Raw genomic sequence first — 21,172 nt, 5'->3', positions numbered from 1 at the left:
CATTGGGGGACTCAGAATCCCACTGGGGACATTGGGGGACTCAAAATCCCGATAGGGACATTGAGGAGCTCAGAATCCCACTGGGGACATGGAGCAGGTTCAGAATCCCACAGGTGACATTGGGGGACTCAAAATTCCAATAGGAACATTTAGGGAGAGGGGGGTTCAGAATCCCACAGATGACATTGGGGAGCTCAGAATCCCACTGGGGACATGGAACAGGTTCAGAATCCCAATGGGGACATTGGGGGGCTCGGAATCCCACTGGGGACATTGGGGGGCTCGGAATCCCATCAGTGACATTGGAAGATTCAAAATCCCACTGGTGACGTTGAGGGGCTTCAGAATCCCACAGGTGACATTGGGGAGCTCAGAATCCCACTGGGGACATGGAGCAGGTTCAGAATCCCAGTGGGGACATTGAGGGGCTCAGAATCCCAATAGGGGCATTGAGTGGCTCGGAATCCCAATGGGGACATTGGGGGGCTCGGAATCCCATCAGTGACATTGGAGGATTCAAAATCCCACTGGTGACATTGAGGGGCTCAGAATCCCAATAGGAACATTGGGGGGCTCAGAATCCCACTGGGGACAAGGAGCAGGTTCAGAATCCCACTGGGGACATTGAGGGGCTCAGAATCCCAATAGGGACATTGGGGGACTCAGAATCCCAATGGTGACATTGAGGGGCTTCAGAATCCCACAGGTGACATTGGGGAGCTCAGAATCCCACTGGGGACATGGAACAGGCTCAGAATCCCAATGGGGACATTGAGGGGTTCAAAATCCCAATAGGGACATTGAGGGGACTTCAGAATCCCACAGGTGACAATGGGGAGTTCAGAATTCTACTGGTGACAATGATGAGTGGGGACATCCCACTGAGGACGTTTTGGGGGGGCTCAGAATCCCACAGGTGACATGGAATGGGCTCAAAATCCCACTGGGGACATTGGGGAGGTTCAGAATCCCACAGGTGACATGGAATGGGCTCAAAATCCCACTGGGGACATTTTGGGGAGGTTCAGAATCCCACAGGTGACTTGGAATGGGCTCAAAATCCCACTGGGGACATTGGGGAGGTTCAGAATCCCACAGGTGACATGGAATGGGCTCAAAATCCCACTGGGGACATTGGGGAGGTTCAGAATCCCACAGGTGACATGGAATGGGCTCAAAATCCCACGGGTGACTTGGAATGGGCTCAAAATCCCACTGGGGACATTGGGGACGTTCAGAATCCCACAGGTGACATGGAATGGGCTCAAAATCCCACTGGGGACATTCAGAATCCCACAAGTGACATCCTGAGCTGGGGCTGGGGCTTTGGCACAGGATGCCACCCCCAGGAAGGGGCTGGGGACCCACAGGGACCTTCCCTCCAGGCTTCCCTGGAGATCCAGAGATGCAGAGAAGGATCCTTCACTCCACCACATCCTGGAGGTGACAATTCCCATTTTTCCCCCCCCTGGCATCTCCAGGATTTCCTTACCTTCAGTCCCTGCAGTCCCTGGGGGCCTTTGGGACCTGGGGGGCAGCTGGTGGGACACTGGGAGGAGAGGAGGGACAAGGATGAGTTGGGAATGACCTGGAGAAGGCCAGGAAGAGGGGACATGGGGGGGACAAGGTGATGGCAGCTCTCACCAGGAAATCAGCGCTGCCTTCCACACCTTGGAGGTGTCCCGGGAGTCCCTGCAGGGAAGGAAACCATCAGAATTCCAGGATTTTACATCAGGAGCAGGAAACAAGGAGTAGGGTGGGAGGGGAGAGCCAGAGCTCAAATTCCAGCCCCAATCCCCAGGATGAGCCTGGGGAAGCTCCTCCCTCCCGGGGGATACTCACAGGTTTCCCTGGAGGGCCTGGGGGACCCCTCGGGCCGTCGGGTCCGGGGTCACCCTAGGAAGGAAAGCCAGGAAAGGAGAAATTGGGATGAGGAGGGGAGGTGGAGAGCCAGGAGGATCCAGCAGGAATGGGGACATCCCAGGGTGATGGCACCAAGGGAACCTCCATTCCCACATTTCAGGATCATCCCAGGAGCCCTGGAGGGCACAGGAATGGGGACATCCCAGGGTGATGGCACCCAGGGAACCTCCATTCCCACATTTCAGGACCATGCCTGGAGCCCTGGAGGACACAGGAATGGGGACATCCCAGGGTGATGGCACCAAGGGAATGTCCATTCCCACATTTCAGGATCATCCCAGGAGCCCTGGAGGACACAGGAATGGGGACATCCCAGGGTGATGGCACCAGGGGAACCTCCATTCCCACATTTCAGGAACATCCTTGATCATCTCAGGAGCCCTGGAGGACACAGGAATGGGGACATCCCAGGGTGATGGCACCAAGGGAACCTCCATTCCCACATTTCAGGAACATGCCTGGAGTCCTGGAGGGCACAGGAATGGGGACATCCCAGGGTGATGGCACCAAGGGAATGTCCATTCCCACATTTCAGGATCATCCCTGATTATTCCAGGAGCCCTGGAGGGCACAGGAATGGGGACATCCCAGGGTGATGGCACCAAGGGAACCTCCATTCCCACGTTTCAGGATCATCCCTGATTATTCCAGGAGCCCTGGAGGGCACAGGAATGGGGACATCCCAGGGTGATGGCACCAAAGGAACCTCCATTCCCACATTTCAGGAACATGCCTGGAGCCCTGGAGGGCACAGGAATGGGGACATCCCAGGGTGATGGCACCAAAGGAACCTCCATTCCCACATTTCAGGATCATCCCAGGAGCCCTGGAGGGCACAGGAATGGGGACATCCCAGGGTGATGGCACCAAGGGAACCTCCATTCCCACATTTCAGGATCATCCCTGATTATTCCAGGAGCCCTGGAGGGTACAGGAATGGGGACATCCCAGGGTGATGGCACCAAGGGAATGTCCATTCCCACATTTCAGGATCATCCTAGGAGCCCTGGAGGGCACAGAAGCAGCTCCTGGTGGAAGGAGGGGAAGTTCCAAGGTGGGGAAGTTCCTCCCTGTCCCCTCCTGGCTCCTCACCTTGGGTCCCAGCACTCCGATCTCCCCGGGAAGTCCAACCTGGCCTGGAAGCCCCTTAGGGAGAAAGGGAGAGAAATTCATGGAATGAGAGAGGCCCCATCCTGATCCCTCCCCTCTGAGCTTTGAGCTCCTCCTGCACCATTCCAAGGCCACCCATCCCAGCCCCACGTGGCACTTACAGGAGGTCCTGGCAGTGAAGGGCCCTGCGACAAAAAAAAAAAATAAATTACAATTGGTTCAAATTCCCCAAATCCTCCAGAATTCCTGCCCCAAGGAGAGCAATTCCCACCCCACCACCAAGGATGGGACCTGGGGGGTGCCCACCCCACCCATGGGAGCAGCAGATACTCACAGGGAGCCCTGGTGGCCCTGGGAGTCCGGGCTGGCCCTGCCAGGACACAAGAGGAGAGTCAGGAGCTGGAAAAGGAGGATCTGCTCCAATTCCCCCTCCCTGGGTGCAGCCTCGGGGCCAGAAATTCCATCAGGGAGTTCCTGCACCCATGGGTCCCTTCCAGAGGGGTGGGGATGGGCCCAGGATGGGGCTGGGGGAAGGGGAGAGCCTGGGAATGAGGGAGCTTGGGAAGGTGGGATCCTTGGAAAGGTGGGAAATAGGGAAGGTGGGAATTTGGGAAGGGGGAAATTGGGAAGGTTGGAAGTTTGGAAGGTGGAAATTTGGGAAGGTTGGAAATTTGGGAAGGTGGAATCCTTGAAAAATGGGAATTTGGGAAGGTAGGAAATTGGGAAGGTTGGAAGTTTGGAAGGTGGAAATTTGGGAAGGTTGGAAATTTGGGAAGGTGGAATCCTTGAAAAATGGGAATTTGGGAAAGTAGGAAATTGGGAAGGTTGGAAGTTTGGAAGGTGGAAATTTGGGAAGGTTGGAAATTTGGGAAGGTGGAATCCTTGAAAAATGGGAATTTGGGAAGGTAGGAAATTGGGAAGGTTGGAAGTTTGGAAGGTGGAAATTTGGGAAGGTTGGAAATTTGGGAAGGTGGAATCCTTGAAAAAATGGAAATTTGGGAAGGTGGGAATTTGGGAAGGTAGGAAATTGGGAAGGTTGGAAGTTTGGAAGGTGGAAATTTGGGAAGGTTGGAAATTTGGGAAGGTGGAATCCTTGAAAAAATGGAAATTTGGGAAGGTGGGAGCCTGGGAATGAGGGAGCTTGGGAAGGTGGGAATTTGAAAAGGTGTGAAATTGGTAAGATGGAAATTTGGGAAGGTGGAAATTTGGGAATGTCAGAAATTTGGGAAGGTGGGATCCTTGAAAAGGTGGAAATTTGGGAAGGCTGGAAAGGTGGGATGGTGGGATTGTTGGGAAGGTGGAAATTTGGAAAGGTGGAAATTTGGGAAGGTGGGATCCTTGAAAAGGTGGAAATTTGGGAAGGTGGGAAAATAGTAAGGTGGAAATTTGGGAAGGTTTGAAACTGGGAAGGTGGGATCCTTGGAAAAGTGGAAAATCAGGAAGATGGGAATTTGGGAAGGTGGGATCCTGACAAGGTGGGAGCATGGGAATGAGGGAGCTTGGGAAGGTCAAAATTCTGGAAGGTGGAGATTTGGAAAGGTGGGAATTTGGGAAGGTGGAAATTTGGGAAGGTGGAAGCCTGAGAAAGTGGGAGACTGGGAATGAGGGAGCTTGGGAAGGTGGAAATTTCCGAAGGTTGGAAATTGGGAAGGTGGGATCTTTGGAAAGGTGGAAAATTGGGAAAATGGGAATTTGGAAAGGTGGGAACTTAGGAAGGTGGGAGCATGGGAATGAGGGAGCTTGGGAATTTGGAAACGTTGGAATTTGGGAAGGTGGGAGCCTGGGAATGAGAGAGCTTGGGCAGGTAGAAATTCTGGAAGGTGGGGATTTGGAAAGGTGGGAATTTGGGAAGGTGGAAATTTGGGAAAGCTGGAAAGGTGGGATCCTTGGAAAGGTGGAGATTTGGAAAGGTGGAAAATTGGGAAAGTGGAAATTTGGGAAGGTTGGAAGTTGGGAAGGTGGGATCCTTGGAGAGGTGAGAATATGGGAAGGTGGGAATTTGGGGAGGTGGGAATTTAGGAAGGTGGGAATTTGGGGAAGGTGGGAATTTGGAAATGTTGGAATTTGGGAATGAGGGATCCTGGGATGAGGAGCCCGGGGCTGCCCCTCACTCACTTTGGTTCCCGGCCTGCCAGAGGGTCCTGGCTCCCCTTTGGCTCCCGTCAGGCCCTGCAAGGGAAGAGACCCCGCGAGTTATCCCCATTCCTCCTCCTCTCCAGCCAGGAATTCTTGCTGGGTTGGATCCGTCAGGAATTTCACAGCACAGGGACGCCCTGCAGGGACCCCCACACACCCCCATGGCACATCCAGGGGCAGCTCCATCCATCCCCGATCCCCATTTTACCCCTGGGATAGGGCAGGAACCTCCCCAAGGACCCATCACACCCCCAGGGGACCTGGGGACAGCCAGGGTGGGGTGGCAGCTCCGTCCCCTTCCTGCCACCACCTCTGCCAGGCTGTGCCAGGGAGGGGACAGTGGCAAGGTGCCACCTGATGGGTGCCACAGAAGGGGGGACAGTGGGGGACACTTCAGATCTATCCTGGAGGAAACAAGAGGAGCTCTGCTGGGATTCCAAAGGTGGGGAGGGGTGGAAAAGCAACTCCCAAGCTCTTTTGGGGTTCCCAAGGTGGGCAGGAGTGGCAGAAGCTCTTTTGGGATCCCCAATTTGGGAGGGGATGGCAGAAACAATTCCCAAGTTCTTTTGGGATCCCCAATTTGGGAGGGGATGGCAGAAACAATTCCCAAGTTTTTTTGGGATCCCCAATTTGGGAGGGGATGGCAGAAACAATTCCCAAGTTCTTTTGGAATCCCAATTTGGGATGGGGTGACAGAAGCTCTTTTGGGATCCCCAAAGTGGGAGGGGATGGCAGAAACAATTCCCAGGGGTTTTTTTGGGATTCCCAAGGTGGGAAGGGACGGCAGAAGCTCTTTTGGTATTCCCAATGTGGAAAGGAGTGGCAGAAGCTCTTTTGGGATTCCCAATGTGAGAGGGAGTAGAAGAAGCAATTCCCAATCTCTTTTGGGATCCCCAAGGTGGGCAGGAGTGGCAGAAGCTCTTTTGGGATTCCCAAGGTGGAAGGGGGTGGAAGAAGCAATTCCCAAGCTCTTTTGGGATTCCCAAGTTCTTTTGGAATCCCAGTTTGGGATGGGGTGACAGAAGCTCTTTTGGGATTTCCAAAGTGGGAGGGGATGGCAGAAACAATTCCCAGGGGTTTTTTTTGGGATTCCCAAGGTGGGAAGGGACGGCAGAAGCTCTTTTATGATTCCCAACGTGGAAAGGAGTGGCAGAAGCTCTTTTGGGATTTCCAATGTGAGAGGGAGTAGAAGAAGCAATTCCCAATCTCTTTTGGGATTCCCAAGGTGGAAGGGGGTGGAAGAAGCAATTCCCAAGCTCTTGTGGGATTCCCAAGTTCTTTTGGAATCCCAGTTTGGGATGGGGTGACAGAAGCTCTTTTGGGATCCCCAAGGTGGGAGGGGATGGCAGAAACAATTCCCAAGTTCTTTTGGGATTCCCAATTTGGGAGGGGATGGCAGAAGCTCTTTTGGGATCCCCAAGGTGGAAGGGGGTGGAAGAAGCAATTCCCAAGCTCTTCTGGGATTCCCAAGCTCTTTTGGAATCCCAGTTTGGGATGGGGTGACAGAAGCTCTTTTGGGATCCCCAAGGTGGGAAGGGACAGCAGAAGCTCTTTTGGTATTCCCAATGTGGAAAGGAGTGGCAGAAGCTCTTTTGGGATTCCCAATGTGAGAGGGAGTAGAAGAAGCAATTCCCAATCTCTTTTGGGATCCCCAAGGTGGGCAGGAGTGGCAGAAGCTCTTCTGGGATTCCCAAGTTCTTTTGGAATCCCAGTCTGGGATGGGGTGACAGAAGCTCTTTTGGGATCCCCAATGTAGGAAGGGGTGGCAGAAGTAATTTCCAATCTCTTTTGGGATCCCCAAGGTGGGCAGCGGTGCCAGAAGCTCTTTTGGGATCCCCAAGGTGGAAGGGGGTGGAAGAAGCAATTCCCAAGCTCTTCTGGGATTCCCAAGCTCTTTTGGAATCCCAATTTGGGGTGACAGAAGCTCTTTTGGGATCCCCAAGGTGGGAGGGGATGGCAGAAACAATTCCCAAGTTCTTTTGGGATTCCCAATTTGGGAGGGGATGGCAGAAGCTCTTTTGGGATTCCCAACGTGGAAAGGAGTGGCAGAAGCTCCTTTAGGATTTCCAAGGTGGGAGGAGGTGGCAGAAGCAATTCCCAAGCTCTTTTGGGATCCCCAAGGTGGGCAGGAGTGGCAGAAGCTCTTTTGGGATTCCCAAGGTGGAAAGGGGTGGAAGAGGCAATTCCCAAACACTTCTGGGATTCCCAAGCTCTTTTGGAATCCCAGTTTGGGATGGGGTGACAGAAGCTCTTTTGGGATCCCCAAGGTGGGCAGCAGTGCCAGAAGCTCTTCCTGAGCCCTGCTGTGATCCTAAAGGTGACAAAGGGCAGCAAAAGCTCTTCCTGAGCTCATTTGGGATTCCCAAAGCGCTTCCAGCTCCTGCCCAAAGGGATTTGGGCACATTTTAATGTGGGGCAGAGCCTGGGGACAGGAGCAGCTTGCTGTGACCCCACAGACAGGAGGGGACAGGGGACAGTTCTCACATCAATTCCAGGTTTCCCTGGGGGTCCATCCGGGCCAGGGGCTCCAGGGTCACCCTTGACACCCTGGAGAAATGAAAAATTGGGATTCGGTGGGAAGGAGACCCCATGGAAGGAGCAGGATCCTGCTGAGGGGTGGGCTGGGTACTCACCGGGGAGCCGGCAGGTCCTGCAGGGCCTTTGTCACCCTGGGGAAAGGGGAGAGGTGGGAAAGGGACGGGGAACCCCAAAGAGCCCAACCTGGGGACCCCAATCCCTGCCCTGCTCCTGGGACAGGGGGGAGCTGCTGGATCCCGCAGGCAGGGCAGGATGGGGCCGGGGTTGGGTTTTTTGGGGTTTATGACAGTTTTAGTTGGGTTTTTCAAGGGTTTTTTGGGGGTTTTGAGGGTTTTTTGGGGGTTTTTGAGGGGTTTTTTTGGGGGTTTTGTGGGGGTTTTTTGGGGATTTTGTGAGGGTTTTATTGGGGTTTGGGAGGGTTTTTTGGGGTTTTGTGAGGAGGAATTGGTGAAGGTTGCACTAGGGTTTTGGGAGGGTTTTGTTGGGGTTTGGGAGGGTTTTTTGGGGTTTTTGAGGGTTTTATTGGGGTTTGGGAGGGTTTTTGGGGTTTTGTGAGGGAATTTGGTGAAGGTTGACAGGGTTTTGTTGAGGGTTTTGTGAGGGGTTTGGGAGGGTATTTTGGGGTTTGTGAGGGTTTTTGTTGGGTTTGGGAGGGTTTTTTGGGGTTTTTGGGGGTTTTATTGGGGTTTGGGAGGGTTTTTGGGGTTTTGTGAGGGGGAATTGGTGAAGGTTGTACTAGGGTTTTGTGAGGGTTTTTTGGTATTTGTGAGGGTTTTATTGGGGTTTGGGAGGTTTTTTGGGGTTTTGTGAGGGGGAATTGGTGAAGGTTGTACTAGGGTTTTGTGAGGGTTTTATTGGGGTTTGGGAGGGGGTTTTAGTGAGGGTTGTGCTGGTTTGGGAGGTTTTGTGTGGTTTTATTGGGGTTTGGGAGGGTTTTTTGGGTTTTGAGGGTTTGGGGGTTTTTTGAGGATTTTATTGGGGGTTTTGTGAGGGTTTTTGGGGTTTTGTGAGGGAGAATTGGTGAATGTTGCACTAGGGTTTTGTGAGGGTTTTGTTGGGGTTTGGGAGGGTATTTTGGGGTTTGTGAGGGTTTTATTGGGGTTTGGGAGGGGTTTTTTGGGGTTTTGTGAGGGAGAATTGGTGAAGGTTGTACTAGGGTTTTGTGAGGGTTTTGTTGGGGTTTGGGAGGGTATATTGGGGTTTGTGAGGGTTTTATTGGGGTTTAGGTGGGTTTTTTGGGCTTTTGTGAGGAGGAATTGGTGAAGGTTGCACTAGGGTTTTGTGAGGGTTTTGTTGGGGTTTGGGAGGGGTTTTTTGAGTTTTTTGAGGGCTGAGCTGGGCTTTTGTGAGGGGGAATTGGTGAAGGTTGCACTAGGGTTTTGTGAGGTTTTTTTGGTATTTGTGAGGGTTTTATTGGGGTTTGGGAGGGTTTTTTGGGGTTTTGTGAGGGAGAATTGGTGAAGGTTGTACTAGGGTTTTGTGAGGGTTTTATTGGGGTTTGTGAGGTGGGGTTTTAGTGAGGGTTGTGCTGGGTTTTGGGAGGGTTTTGTTGGGGTTTTATTGGGGTTTGGGAGGGTTTTTGGGGGGTTTGGCAGGATTTTAGTGGGGTTTGTGAGGGTTTTTGGGGTTTTGTGAGGAGGAATTGGTGAAGGTTGCACTAGGGTTTTGTGAGGGTTTTGTTGGGGTTTGGGAGGGTTTTTTGGGGTTTTGGGAGGGTTGAGCTGGGTTTTGTGAGGGTTTTTTGGTATTTTGAGGGTTTTATTGGGGTTTGTGAGGTGGGGTTTTAGTGAGGGTTGTGCTGGGTTTTGGGAGGGTTTTGTGGGGTTTTATTGGGGTTTGGGAGGGTTTTTGGGGGTTTTTGAGGGTTTTGGGGGTTTTTTGAGGATTTTATTGGGGGTTTTGTGAGGGTTTTTGGGGTGTTGTGAGGAAAAATTGGTGAAGGTTGTACTAGGGTTTTGTGAGGGTTTTATTGGGGTTTGGGAGGATTTTTTGGGGGTTTGGCAGGATTTTAGTGGGGTTTGTGAGGGTTTTGTGAGGGGGAATTACTGAAGGTTGTATGGGGGTTTTGTGAGGGTTTTATTGGGGTTTTGTGAGGGTTTGAGGGGGTTTCTGAGGGGGCTTTTGTGGCGTTTCTAGTGGGATTTTGCGAGGGTTCTGCTGGGGTTTTGTGAGGGGTTTGATGGGGTTTGTGAAGTGGGTTTTTGTGAGGGTTGTTCTGGGTTTTTGTGAGGGTTGTTCTGGGGTTTTTGTGAGGGTTGTTCTGGCGTTTCTGAAGCGCTGTGGCTGCTCTGGGTATAAATAACACTAAAATAACACCACATCCTGGAGAAAGGGCACTTTCTGCTGCCTCACAGGGCTCCCCTCTGTTTGGGCCCCCATCCCACAACCCATGGAGGGTCCAGAGCCACAAATCCCTCTGCAGAACCCCACTGGGATATCCCTGTCCCCCTACCAGGTCCTCCCTTCACCTCTGGGGTTCTCCCGGCCCCAACCATCCCCCAGTACACCCCAACCTCCCCATCCTGCATTCCCCAAAAACCAATCCCACCCAAAATTCCTTTTGGAGCTCAGTGGGCACCTCTGGGGTGTTCCCTGCCCCAATCATCCCCCAGTACACCCCAACCTCCCCATCCTGCACTCCCCAAAAACCAATCCCACCCAAAATTCCTTTTGGAGCTCAGTGGGCACCTCTGGGGTTCTCCCTGCCCCAATCATCCCCCATTACACCCCAACCTCCCCATCCTGCATTCCCCAAAAAACAATCCCACCCAAAATTCCTTTTGGAGCTCAGTGGGCACCTCTGGGGTGCTCCCTGCCCCAATCATCCCCCAAAAACCAATCGCACCCCCAATTCCCCAGCTGTGCGTGCAGCTGGATTTGGGGTGCAGCACCAAACCGAGCTGGGGCTGCTCTGTCTGCCCGAAATCAGGAGTGGGAACAGCACGGAGAGGCACCCCCGGCCCTGTGCCACTCACAATGTCCCTTTTGTGCTCCGTGTCCCCTCCCTCCCTCCCGCAGGTTCCTGCTCACTCACATCAATGCCATCAGCTCCTGGCACTCCTGGGGGACCAGGGGGCCCTCGTGGGCCAGGCTCTCCTGGTGGCCCTCGCTGTGGGGAAAAGGGATGGGATCCACGTCAGGAAGGACCCCGAGATGTGCTGGGAATCCAATGGCAGGGAGATGGGATGGAGACACCCCGAGGGATCAGAGCTCTGCCCCTCCTGTGGGGCACGGATGGGGAAATGCAGGGTTTCTCACACTGGCACCTCCAGCTCCTCACTCCCTGCCCAGTTTCTATCCCATTCCTCCCCTCTCCTGTTGTGCTGTCCATGGGGAGCAGAGCGGGGTCTCCATGGGGCGGTGGCAGCGTTTTTACCCCTCCTTCCTCTTTCCCTGCTGCCCAAGGATCTCCAGTCTTGATGGAGCAGGAATTCCATGGGATGGAACTTTTACCCCATCTCTGCTCCCTCTTTCCCTACTGCTCCTGCCTGGATGGAGCAGGATCTCCATGGGATGAAATTTTTACCCCATTTCTGCTCTCTTTTCCCTGGTATCCAAGGTTCTCATGCAGGGATATCCATGAGATGACATTTTTACCCCATTTCTGCTCCCTCTTTCCCTGCTGTCCATGGCCTCCTGCCCTGATAAAGCAGGATCTCCACGGGATGGCAGAATTTTTGTCCCATCTCTGCTCCTTCTTTCCCTGCTGTCCAAGGATCTCCTGCACTGATAGAGCGAGATCTCCATGGGATTAAATTTTTACCACATTTCCACCTGCTCTTTCCCTGGTGCCCAAGGATCTCCCTGCCCCGATGGAGCAGGATCTCCACGGGGTGAAATTTTTACCCCATTTCTGCTCCCTCTTTCCCTGATATCCAAAGATCTCCTGTCCCCATGGAGTGGGATCTCCATGGGATGACATTCTTACCCCATTTCTGCTTTCTTGTTCCCTGCACTCCAAGGATCTCCTGCCTTGATAGAGCAAGATCTCCATGGGATTAAATTTTTACCACATTTCCACCCTCTCTTTCCCTGGTGCCCAAGGACCTCCTGCACTGATGGAGTGGGAACTCCATGGGATGACACTTTTACCCCACTCTGCTCCCTCTTTCCTTGGCATCCAAGGATCTCCTGCCCCAAAGGAGGAGGGATCTCCATGGGATGACATTTTTACCCTATCTCTCTTTCCCTGGGGTCCATGGCCTCCTGCCCTGATGGAGCAGGATCTCCATGGGATGACATTTTTACCCCATCTCTGCTCCCTTTTCCCCTGGCATCCAAGGATCTCCTGCCCCAACAGAGCAGGATCTCCATGGGATGACATTTTTGCCCCATCTCTGCTCCCTTTTTCCCTGATGGAACAGGATCTCCATGGGATGTCAGAATTTTTGTCCCATCTCTGCTCCTTCTTTCCCTGCTGTCCAAGGATCTCCTGCCCCAACAGAGCAGGATCTCCATGGGATGAAATTTTTACCCCATTTCTGCTCCCTCTTTCCCTGATGCCCAAGGATCTCCTGCCCTGATGGAGCAGGATCTCCATGGGATGAAATTTTTACCCCATTTCTGCTCCCTCTTTCCCTGGTGCCCAAGGATCTCCTGCCCTGACGGAGCAGGATCTCCATGAGATGACATTTTTACCCCATCTCTGCTCCCTTTTTCCCTGATGGAACAGGATCTCCGTGGGATGTCAGAATTTTTGTCCCATCTCTGCTCCTTCTTTCCCTGGTGTCTGAGGATCTCCTGCCCCAACAGAGCAGGATCTCCATGGGATGACATTTTTACCCCATTTCTGCTCCCTCTTTCCCTGGTGCCCAAGGATCTCCAGTCTTGATGGAGCAGGAATTCCATGGGATGGAACTTTTACCCCATCTCTGCTCCCTCTTTCCCTACTGCTCCTGCCTGGATGGAGCAGGATCTCCATGGGATGAAATTTTTACCCCATTTCTGCTCTCTTTTCCCTGGTATCCAAGGTTCTCATGCAGGGATATCCATGAGATGACATTTTTACCCCATTTCTGCTCCCTCTTTCCCTGCTGTCCATGGCCTCCTGCCCTGATAAAGCAGGATCTCCACGGGATGGCAGAATTTTTGTCCCATCTCTGCTCCCTCTTTCCCTGCTGTCTGAGGATCTCCTGCCCCAACAGAGCAGGATCTCCATGGGATGAAATTTTTACCCCATTTCTGCTCCCTCTTTCCCTGGTGTCCAAGGATCTCCTGCCCTGACGGAGCAGGATCTCCATGAGATGACATTTTTACCCCATTTCTGCTCCATCTTTCCCTGATATCCAAAGATCTCCTGCCCCGATGGAGCAGGAACTCCATGGGATGACATTTTTACCCCATCTCTGCTCCCTTTTTCCCTGATGGAACAGGATCTCCGTGGGATGTCAGAATTTTTGTCCCATCTCTGCTCCTTCTTTCCCTGGTGTCTGAGGATCTCCTGCCCTGACGGAGCAGGATCTCCATGGGATGACATTTTTACCCCATTTCTGCTCCATCTTTCCCTGATATCCAGAGATCTCCTGCCCCAACAGAGCAGGAACTCCATGGGCTTAAATTTTTACCCCATTTCTGCTCCCTCATTCCCTGGTATCCAAGGATCTTCTGCCCTGATGGAGCAGGATCTCCATGGGATTAAATTTTTACCACATTTCCACCCTCTCTTTCCCTGGTGCCCAAGGATCTCCTGCCCTGATGGAGCAGGATCTCCATGGGATGACATTTTTACCCCATTTCTGCTCCCTCTTTCCCTGGTATCCAAAGATCTCCTGCCCCAACAGAGCAGGAACTCCATGGGATGACATTTTTACCCCATTTCTGCTCCTTCTTTCCCTGCTGCTCCTGCCTGAATGGAGCAGAATCTCCAAGCATTTCTACCCCATCTCCGTCCCCCCTTTCCTGCCACTCCCAGATCAGTTCATCCATGGGGTGACAGCAGCATTTCCAAGACCCCTTTTTATCTCAGGATGGGATTTCTGGGAGCCCTGTCAGGATTCACCCCCAGGACGAGGTGGGGACCCCCAGCCCCTGTGTGTGAGCTCTCCCTGGGCCAGGCTGGCTCTGCTCCCGGGCTCCAGACAAAAGCTCCATTCAGGGAAGCTCCCAGAGGCTGCTCCTGCCTTTGAGGTTTGCACAGGACTCTGCAAAGAAACCTCTGTTATCCTAACAGGGAGTTCAGGGGGGAAGAGATTCCAGAGCTGAACACTGAAGCCTTGGTGTGCCTGGAAATGGGGAGTAAATGGTGGCTGGGCTGCGCTCCTGCACTCCTCCAGCCTCTCAGGCTGGATTAATTTAAAAAATAAATAAAAATAAATATAAATATAAGGAATAAATGTAGGAATTAATATAAATATAAGGAATCAACGTAAATCTATAGGGGTGCGAGGTGCTGTTGGTTTTTGCGCAGAAAGGGGAGCCCCAGCTCCACCTTGGATCAATCCCTGAGCCCATTCCTGGGATCGCCCCTGAATGGCACCTTTGTGCTGCCCAAGGAATGAATTCCAAAGGGTTCCTTGTTCCCAAAATTCCCACATCCCCCCTGCTCCCACAAACCCATGAGGACCCCAGGGGGGGGTTAGGAAGGAGTTGTCCCCCAATTTCCAACAGGCAGCTCAGGAACCACATAAAAAAAATTCCCCCAAAACCTCTAAAATCTGATTTTTTTTCCAGCTATAAGGCAAGGAACCACATGGAAAATTTCCCCCAAACCTCTAAAATCTGATTTTTTTGCAGCTATTAGACAAGGAACCACATGGAAAAATTCCCCCAAACCTCTAAAATCTGATTTTTTTTTTCCAGCTATAAGGCAAGGAACCACATGGAAAAATTCCCCAAAACCTCTAAAATCTGATTATTTGCAGCTATTAGACAAGGAACCACATGGAAAAATTCCTCCAAACCTCTAAAACCTGATTTTTTTTCGCAGCTATAAGACAAGGAGAGTTTTCCTAGGTGAAATCCCACTCCCTGCCCCTCTGCAGGGCTCACCTTCCCTTTTTCCAAATCCATTTTCTCCTGCCTGCAGAGTCCTTGGGGACCCCCCAACATCCCCACAGAGCCCTGAGACCACCCCGGGAGGGTCAGAGCCCCCCAGCCCTGCTCAGAACGGATTTGCAGCACATCCCAGGAAAGCAGGAGCAAATTCCCCAGAAAAATCCCAGAAAAGTGGGAAGCACAGAGCCCCGCACTGCTGCTCCAGGGGGGAAAAATCAAACCGATTTTCCAAGTTATTTTCCAAGTCTGCACTGAGAGGTGTCTGGGGAACCCCAGCATCCCCCACGGAGCCCTGAGACCACCCCAAGAGTGTCAGAGCCCCCCAGCCCTGCTCAGAATGGATCTGCAGCACATCCCAGGAAAGCAGGAGCAGAAAAAATAACCCGTAGGGAAGACAGAGCCCCCGGCTGCTGCTCCAGGGGGCAAAATCAAACGAAAATGGTTTAGCAAAGTTAAATTCCAAGTTTGCACGGAGAGATCTCTGGCGGCTCGGGGTTGTGGTTGTTCCCACCCTCCCAGAGGGAAAATTCCTGGGAAAAACAAGGGAAAAGTGCTGGGGGAATAAACCCAAAGGGCTCAACACTGCGAGGGAGAAGAGATGGGGAATGTCCCCTCTGCAATCCCATTTTCATCCCGGCTCCATCCCCTTCTTCATCCCCGTCTCCAGCCCGGGAATGGAGCGCGGCACTTACGAGCTGGGCCAGGCAGAGGCAGGAGGCTTGGAGCAGGAGCCAGAGCTGCGACACCAGCCTGGTGGCACGGGCCATGGCAGCGGGGCTGGCACCGAGCGCGGCGGGCACCGAGCGCGGCGGGCACCGAGCGCGGCGGGCACCGAGAGCCGGCTCGCAGCGCTCCGGGACACCGGGAGGGCCGGGCGAGGAGGAGGAGGAGGAGGAGGAGGAGGAGGAGGAGGAGGAGGAGGAGGAGGAGGAGGAGGAGGAAGGGGCTCATGAATATGGAGCAGAGGGATGAGGGCAGGTCCCCGCCCCTCTCAGGTGAGAGCCGTGGCGATTCTGGGCTGGATGGGGACAGAATTTGGGACGGTGGTGACAGAGTTTGGCATGATTGGGACAGGATTTGGCACGATGGGGACAGGATTTGGCATGATGGGAACGGGATTTGGCATGGTGGTGACAGAATTTGGCAAAATGAGGACAGAATTCGGCACAATGCGTACAGGGTTTGGCATGATGGGGACAGGAATTGCCATGACGAGGATAGGTTTTGGCACGGTGGTGACAGAATTTGGCACAATGGGGATGGGATTTGGCACGATAGGGACAGAGTTTGGCACGATGGGGACAGAGTTTGGCACGATGGGGACAGGAATTGGCAAAATGGGGACAGAGTCTGGCACGGTGGTGACAGAATTCGGCATGATTGGGACCGGATTTGGCACGATGGGGACAGTTTGGCAGGATAGGGACAGGATTTAGCACAATGGGGATGGGATTTGGCATGGTGGTGACAGAGTCTGGCATGATGGTGACAGAATCTGGCATGATGGTGACAGAGTTTGGCACGATGGGAACAGGAATTGGCAAAATGGGGACAGAATCTGGCATGATGGTGACAGAGTTTGGCACGATGGGGACAGAGTTTGGCACGGTGGGACAGAAATTGGCAAAATGAGGACAGAATTTGGCACGATGGGGACAGAGTTTGGCACGGTGGTGACAGTTTGGCACAATGGGGACAGGAATTGGCAAAATGGGGACAGAGTCTGGCACGGTGGTGACAGAATTCGGCATGATTGGGACCGGATTTGGCACGATGGGGACAGAGTTTGGCACGATGGGGACAGAATTTGCCATGATGGGGACAGTTTGACAGGATGGGGACAGGATTTAGCACAATGGGGATGGGATTTGGCATCTTGGTGACAGAATCTGGCATGGTGGTGACAGAATTTGGCACGGTGGTGACAGTTTGGCACAATGGGGTCAGGAATTGGCAAAATGGGGACAGAGTTTGGCACGGTGGTGACAGAATTTGGCATGATTGGGACCGGATTTGGCCCGATGGGGACAGAATTTGGCATGATGGGGACAGTTTGACAGGATGGGGACAGGATTTAGCACAATGGGGACGGAATTTGGCATGGTGGTGACAGAATCTGGCACGATGGTGACAGAGTTTGGCACAGTGGTGACAGAGTTTAGCATAGTGGGGACAGAATTTGGCACGATGGGGACAGAGTTTGGCACGGTGGGACAGAATTGGCAAAATGAGGACAGAATTTGGCACGGTGGGGACAGAGTTTGGCACAATCGGGACAGAGTTTGGCATGATGGGGATAGGATTTAGCACAAGAGGGACGGAATTTGGCAGATGACAGATTTTGACATGGTGGTAACAGAATTTGGTACAATGGTGACAGAATTTGGCACGATGGTGACAAAGTTTGGCACGATGATGACATAATTTGGCAGGATGGGGACAGAATTTGGCACAGACGAGGGACTGGAACAGGACAGGGATGAACTCAGGAGCTGCTGGCGGGGACAGCCCGGCCAGGCTGTCCCAGGATGTCCCCATGGTGTCCCCATCTCGGCACCATCCCAGCGCCACCGGGCGTTGTGGCTGCAGGTGACATGGGGACAGCACTGGGAACCAGATCCTGCCACCCCAGAGGGGTCTGGGGGGATTCCTGCCCCAATTGTCACCCCCAGGATGTCCCCAGGGAAGGGAAGGGAAGGGAAGGGAAGGGAAGGGAAGGGAAGGGAAGGGAAGGGAAGGGAAGGGAAGGGAAGGGAAGGGAAGGGAAGGGAAGGGAGAGGGAGAGGGGAAAAAAGGGGGAAAAGGAAGGAAGTGGGGGAAAATGGAAGGAAAGGGAAAGAGAATGGAAGGAATGGGACAAAATGAAGGGAAGGAGAAAAAGGAAGGAAGGGAAAGGAAAAAGGGAAGGAAATGAAAGAGAATGGAGAAAGAATGGGAAAACAGGAAGGGGTGGGGAAAAAAGGAAGGGAAAGGAAGGGATAAAAAAGAAGGAAGGGGAAAGGGGAAGGTTCGGGAAGGTTCGGGAAGGGAAGGGAAGGTTCGGGAAGGGAAGGGAAGGGAAGGGAAGGGAAGGGAAGGGAAGGGAAGGGAAGGGAAGGAAGGGAAGGGAAGGGAAGGGAAAGGAAGGGAAGGGAAGGGAAGGAAGGGAAGGGAAGGGAAGGGAAGGGAAGGGAAGGGAAGGAAGGAAGGGAGGGAAGGGAGAGGAGAAAAAAGGGGGAAAGGAAGGAAGTGGGGGAAAATGGAAGGAAGGGAAAAGAATGGAAGGAATGGGGACAAAAGGAAGGGAAGGAAAAAACAGGAAGGGAAGGGAAGGGAAAAAGGGAAGGAAATGGAAAGAGAATGGAGAAAGAAGGGGAAAACGGAAAGGATGGAAATAAGAAAGGAAGGGAACGATGGGGGGGAAAAAGGAAGAAGGAAGGGAAAGGGAAAAAATGGGGAAAAGAAGGAATGAAGAGAATGGAAGGAATTGGGAAAAAGGAAGGGAAGGGGAAAAAAGGAAGGAAAGGGAAAAGGAATGGGGAAAAACAGGAAGGGGTGGGAAAAAAAGGAAGGGAAAGGAAAGGGATAAAAAAAGAAAGGAAGGGGAAAAGAGGAAGGGAAGGGAAGGGAAGGGAAGGGAAGGGAAGGGAAGGGAAGGGAAGGGAAGGGAAGGGAAGGGAAGGGAAGGAAAAGGGAAGGGAAGGGAAGGAAGGGAAGGGAAGGGAAGGGAAGGAGAAAAAAGGGGGAAAAGGAAGGAAGTGGGGAAAATGGAAGGAAGGGAAAGAGAATGGAAGGAATGGGACAAAGGAAGGGAAGGAGAAAACAGGAAGGGAAGGGAAAGGGAAAAACGGAAGGAAATGGAAAGAGAATGGAGAAGAATGGGAAAACAGGAAAGGATGGGAAATAAAAGAAAGGAAGGGAACGGATGGGGGGAAAAGGAAGAAGGGAAGGGAAGGGAAAAAGGGGGAAAAGGAGGGAAGTGAAAGAGAATGGAAGGAATTGGGAAAAAAGGAAGGGAAAAACAGGAAGGAAAGGGAAAAGGAATTGGGAAGGAATGGGAAAAACAGAAAGGGGTGGAAAAAAAGGATGAAAGAAGGGAAAGTGTTAAAAAGAAAAGAAGGGGAAAAGGGGAAGGGAAGGGAAGGGGAAGGGAAGGGAAGGGGAGAGGAAGGGAAGGGAGGAAGGGAAGGGAAGGGAAGGGAAGGGAAGGAAGGGAAGGAAGGGAAGGGAAGGGAAGGGAAGGAAGGGAAGGGAAGGGAGGAAGGGAGGGAAGGGAAGGGAAGGGAAGGGAAGGGAAGGGAAGGGAAGGGAAGGGAAGGGAAGGGGTCACAGTGGCAGTTCCTTGGGGGGATGGATGTCCCACTCACACCCCCATCCCCATTTCCCATCCCCATTCCCAGTTCCCGCCTTCGCCAGCAGCCACCCCCCATTCCCAGGGAACACGGGATGATTCATTTGACCCTTTCCCCCTCCTCCTCCTCCTCCCGTGCACGGAGCGCCGCTGATTCATCCATCGCCTCTGGGGGATGCTCGGCAGCGCTCTGGGCTGGCACAGGGGCCGGGCACCCTCCCCGCCGGGCACGGGGCCATCCCAGCACGGCCCGGTTGGCACCGGGGATGCTCCGCGATCGCTCCTGGATCGTTCTTCCTCACAGGGAAGCGATTCCATCAAAACCTGAGGGGTTTGGGGCAAAAAAAGGAGCATTTGGGAGCATCTCCTTTAGGATCGCTGCTGGGATGCTCCTGCTGTGTCCCCGTGTGTCCCAGCGCTGTCCCTTTCTGGGACACCAGTGTCACTTTTGGTAGGATTATGTAATTCCGGCTGTTTTTTCAGAGTGCTTCAGTGACAGATTTCTGTCTCCTGTCGGTGCCATTGCTCGTTTTATCGCGGCTTTTTGGGTTCTGCCCGTCCTGAAATTCTCTCTTGCACTGCCAGGTCCCTCTCCAGGCCACGGGACAGCACCCCAGGGTCCCCCAAAATCCTCACCCAGCACCCCTGAGCCCCCCAAACCCCACACACAGCATCTCTGTACCCCTGAGTCCTCCCCAATCCCATATCCAGCACATCAGAGCCTCCAAAACCCCAAATCCCTGGACCCCCAACCAGCATCCTAGCACCCTGAGCCCCCCAAAATCCCACACACAGCATTTCTGTACCCCTGAGCACCCCTGGGTCCCCTAAAATCCCACACACAGCACCCCTGAGCCCCCCAAAATCCTCCACCCAGAACTCCTGAGCCCCCCAAAATCCCAGATACAGCATCTCTGTACCCCTGAGCACCCCAGAACCCCCCAAAATCCCCCATCCAGCACCCGAGACCCCCAAAATCCCCCATCCAGCCCCTCTGAGCCCCCCAAAATCCCACATACAGCACCCCTGAGCTTCCCAAAGCCCCCAAATCCCCCACCCAGCCCCTCTGAGCCCCTCCAGATCCCCAAAATCCCTCTGAGCCCCCCAAAATCCCCCCACCCCCTGCCAGCCCCCCCATTGTCCCCCCACTCTCATCACGTGACCCTCCCCATTCATACCCTTGCTAGCCCCGCCCCCTCTCTCCCTATTGGCTTGCTCCCGCGCACCGCAACCAATCACCGCCCAGAGCCGGCGGCGCGCGGAGGGGGCGTCGCCGCGCGGGGCCGGCGCTGATTGGCTCCTCCCCCGGGCGTAGCCCCGCCCATAGCGGAAGCAGGAAGCGGGCGGGCCGGCCGTGACCCGCGGGCGGGCAGCGCCGGCCGCGCCATGACGGGAAAATCGGTGCGGGACGTGGAGCGCTACCAGGCGGTGCTGGCCGGGCTGCTGGCCGAGGACGAGAACAAGTTCTGCGCCGACTGCCAGGCCAAAGGTAGCGCGGATGGGCGCCGGGGCCTGCGGAGCCCGCGCCGCACCGGATGCACCCCCCCCGCCCCCCCTCCATCCAACCGCACCGGCCTCGCCGCTCGGTGCTCCCCGGTGCGGCCGCTCCGCTGAGGGTTGGGCGCTCTGATGGGGATGGGTCCCGCGGTGTTGGCGGCAGAGGGGAGGGCTCCGGTGGTGGCGGGGAGACAACGGTGCTGGCCCGGGGGTTGTGCGGGGGAAGAGGCTGAGGCAGCCCGGGGGGATCGGGGGAGAGAGCGGAAGGGTCTGGGGGCAAGAGCGGGGTGGGTTTGGGGACAAGAACGGGGTGGGTTTGGGGGCAAGAACGGGGTGGGTTTGGGGACAAGAACGGAGTGGGTCTGGGGGCAAGGAATGGGTGGGTTTGGGGGCAGAGAGCGGGGAGGGTTGGGGGCAGAGAGCGGAGGGGTTTGGGGGCAAGAAAGGGGTGGGTTTGGGGCAGAGAGCGGGGAGGGTTGGGGGCAAGAACGGGGCGGGTGTGGGGCTGAGAACCGGATGGGTTTGGGGGCAAGAACTGGATGAGTTTGGGGCAGAGAACAGGGTGGGTTTGGGGCAGAGAACAGGGTGGTTTTTGGGGCGAGAATAGGGTGAATTTAGGGGAAAGAACCCGGTGGTTTTAAGGGA

The 21,172-nt window shown here is 54.0% G+C and overlaps 2 protein-coding genes across 2 annotated transcripts in view; one reads left to right on the top strand and one right to left on the bottom strand.

Moving 5' to 3' along the window:
• The window catches only part of COL9A2 (collagen type IX alpha 2 chain), a 28,733-nt gene extending 13,197 nt beyond the window's left edge, over positions 1-15,536 (bottom strand). Inside the window, exons 1-11 of the mRNA XM_064731443.1 lie at positions 15,393-15,536; positions 10,742-10,816; positions 7,803-7,838; positions 7,654-7,716; positions 5,149-5,202; positions 3,368-3,403; positions 3,195-3,218; positions 3,016-3,069; positions 1,843-1,896; positions 1,645-1,692; positions 1,493-1,549 (exon numbers count right to left, since the gene is read on the bottom strand). Of these exons, the coding sequence (XP_064587513.1) occupies positions 1,493-1,549; positions 1,645-1,692; positions 1,843-1,896; positions 3,016-3,069; positions 3,195-3,218; positions 3,368-3,403; positions 5,149-5,202; positions 7,654-7,716; positions 7,803-7,838; positions 10,742-10,816; positions 15,393-15,467 (576 nt within the window). The 5' untranslated portion in view covers positions 15,468-15,536. The remainder of the gene's footprint in view (positions 1-1,492; positions 1,550-1,644; positions 1,693-1,842; positions 1,897-3,015; positions 3,070-3,194; positions 3,219-3,367; positions 3,404-5,148; positions 5,203-7,653; positions 7,717-7,802; positions 7,839-10,741; positions 10,817-15,392) is intronic.
• A 4,823-nt stretch (positions 15,537-20,359) lies between these two features.
• SMAP2 (small ArfGAP2) overlaps positions 20,360-21,172 on the top strand; it is a 32,496-nt gene continuing 31,683 nt past the window's right edge. The window contains exon 1 of the mRNA XM_064731439.1: positions 20,360-20,519. Within this exon, the coding sequence (XP_064587509.1) occupies positions 20,417-20,519 (103 nt within the window). The 5' untranslated portion in view covers positions 20,360-20,416. The remainder of the gene's footprint in view (positions 20,520-21,172) is intronic.

Source organism: Zonotrichia leucophrys, chromosome 23 (genome assembly GCF_028769735.1).
Source record: "Zonotrichia leucophrys gambelii isolate GWCS_2022_RI chromosome 23, RI_Zleu_2.0, whole genome shotgun sequence".
Classification (NCBI taxonomy): domain Eukaryota; kingdom Metazoa; phylum Chordata; class Aves; order Passeriformes; family Passerellidae; genus Zonotrichia; species Zonotrichia leucophrys.
The sequence above is the reverse complement of the archived record's forward strand: the minus strand, read 5'-3'. Positions and strand labels throughout refer to the sequence as shown.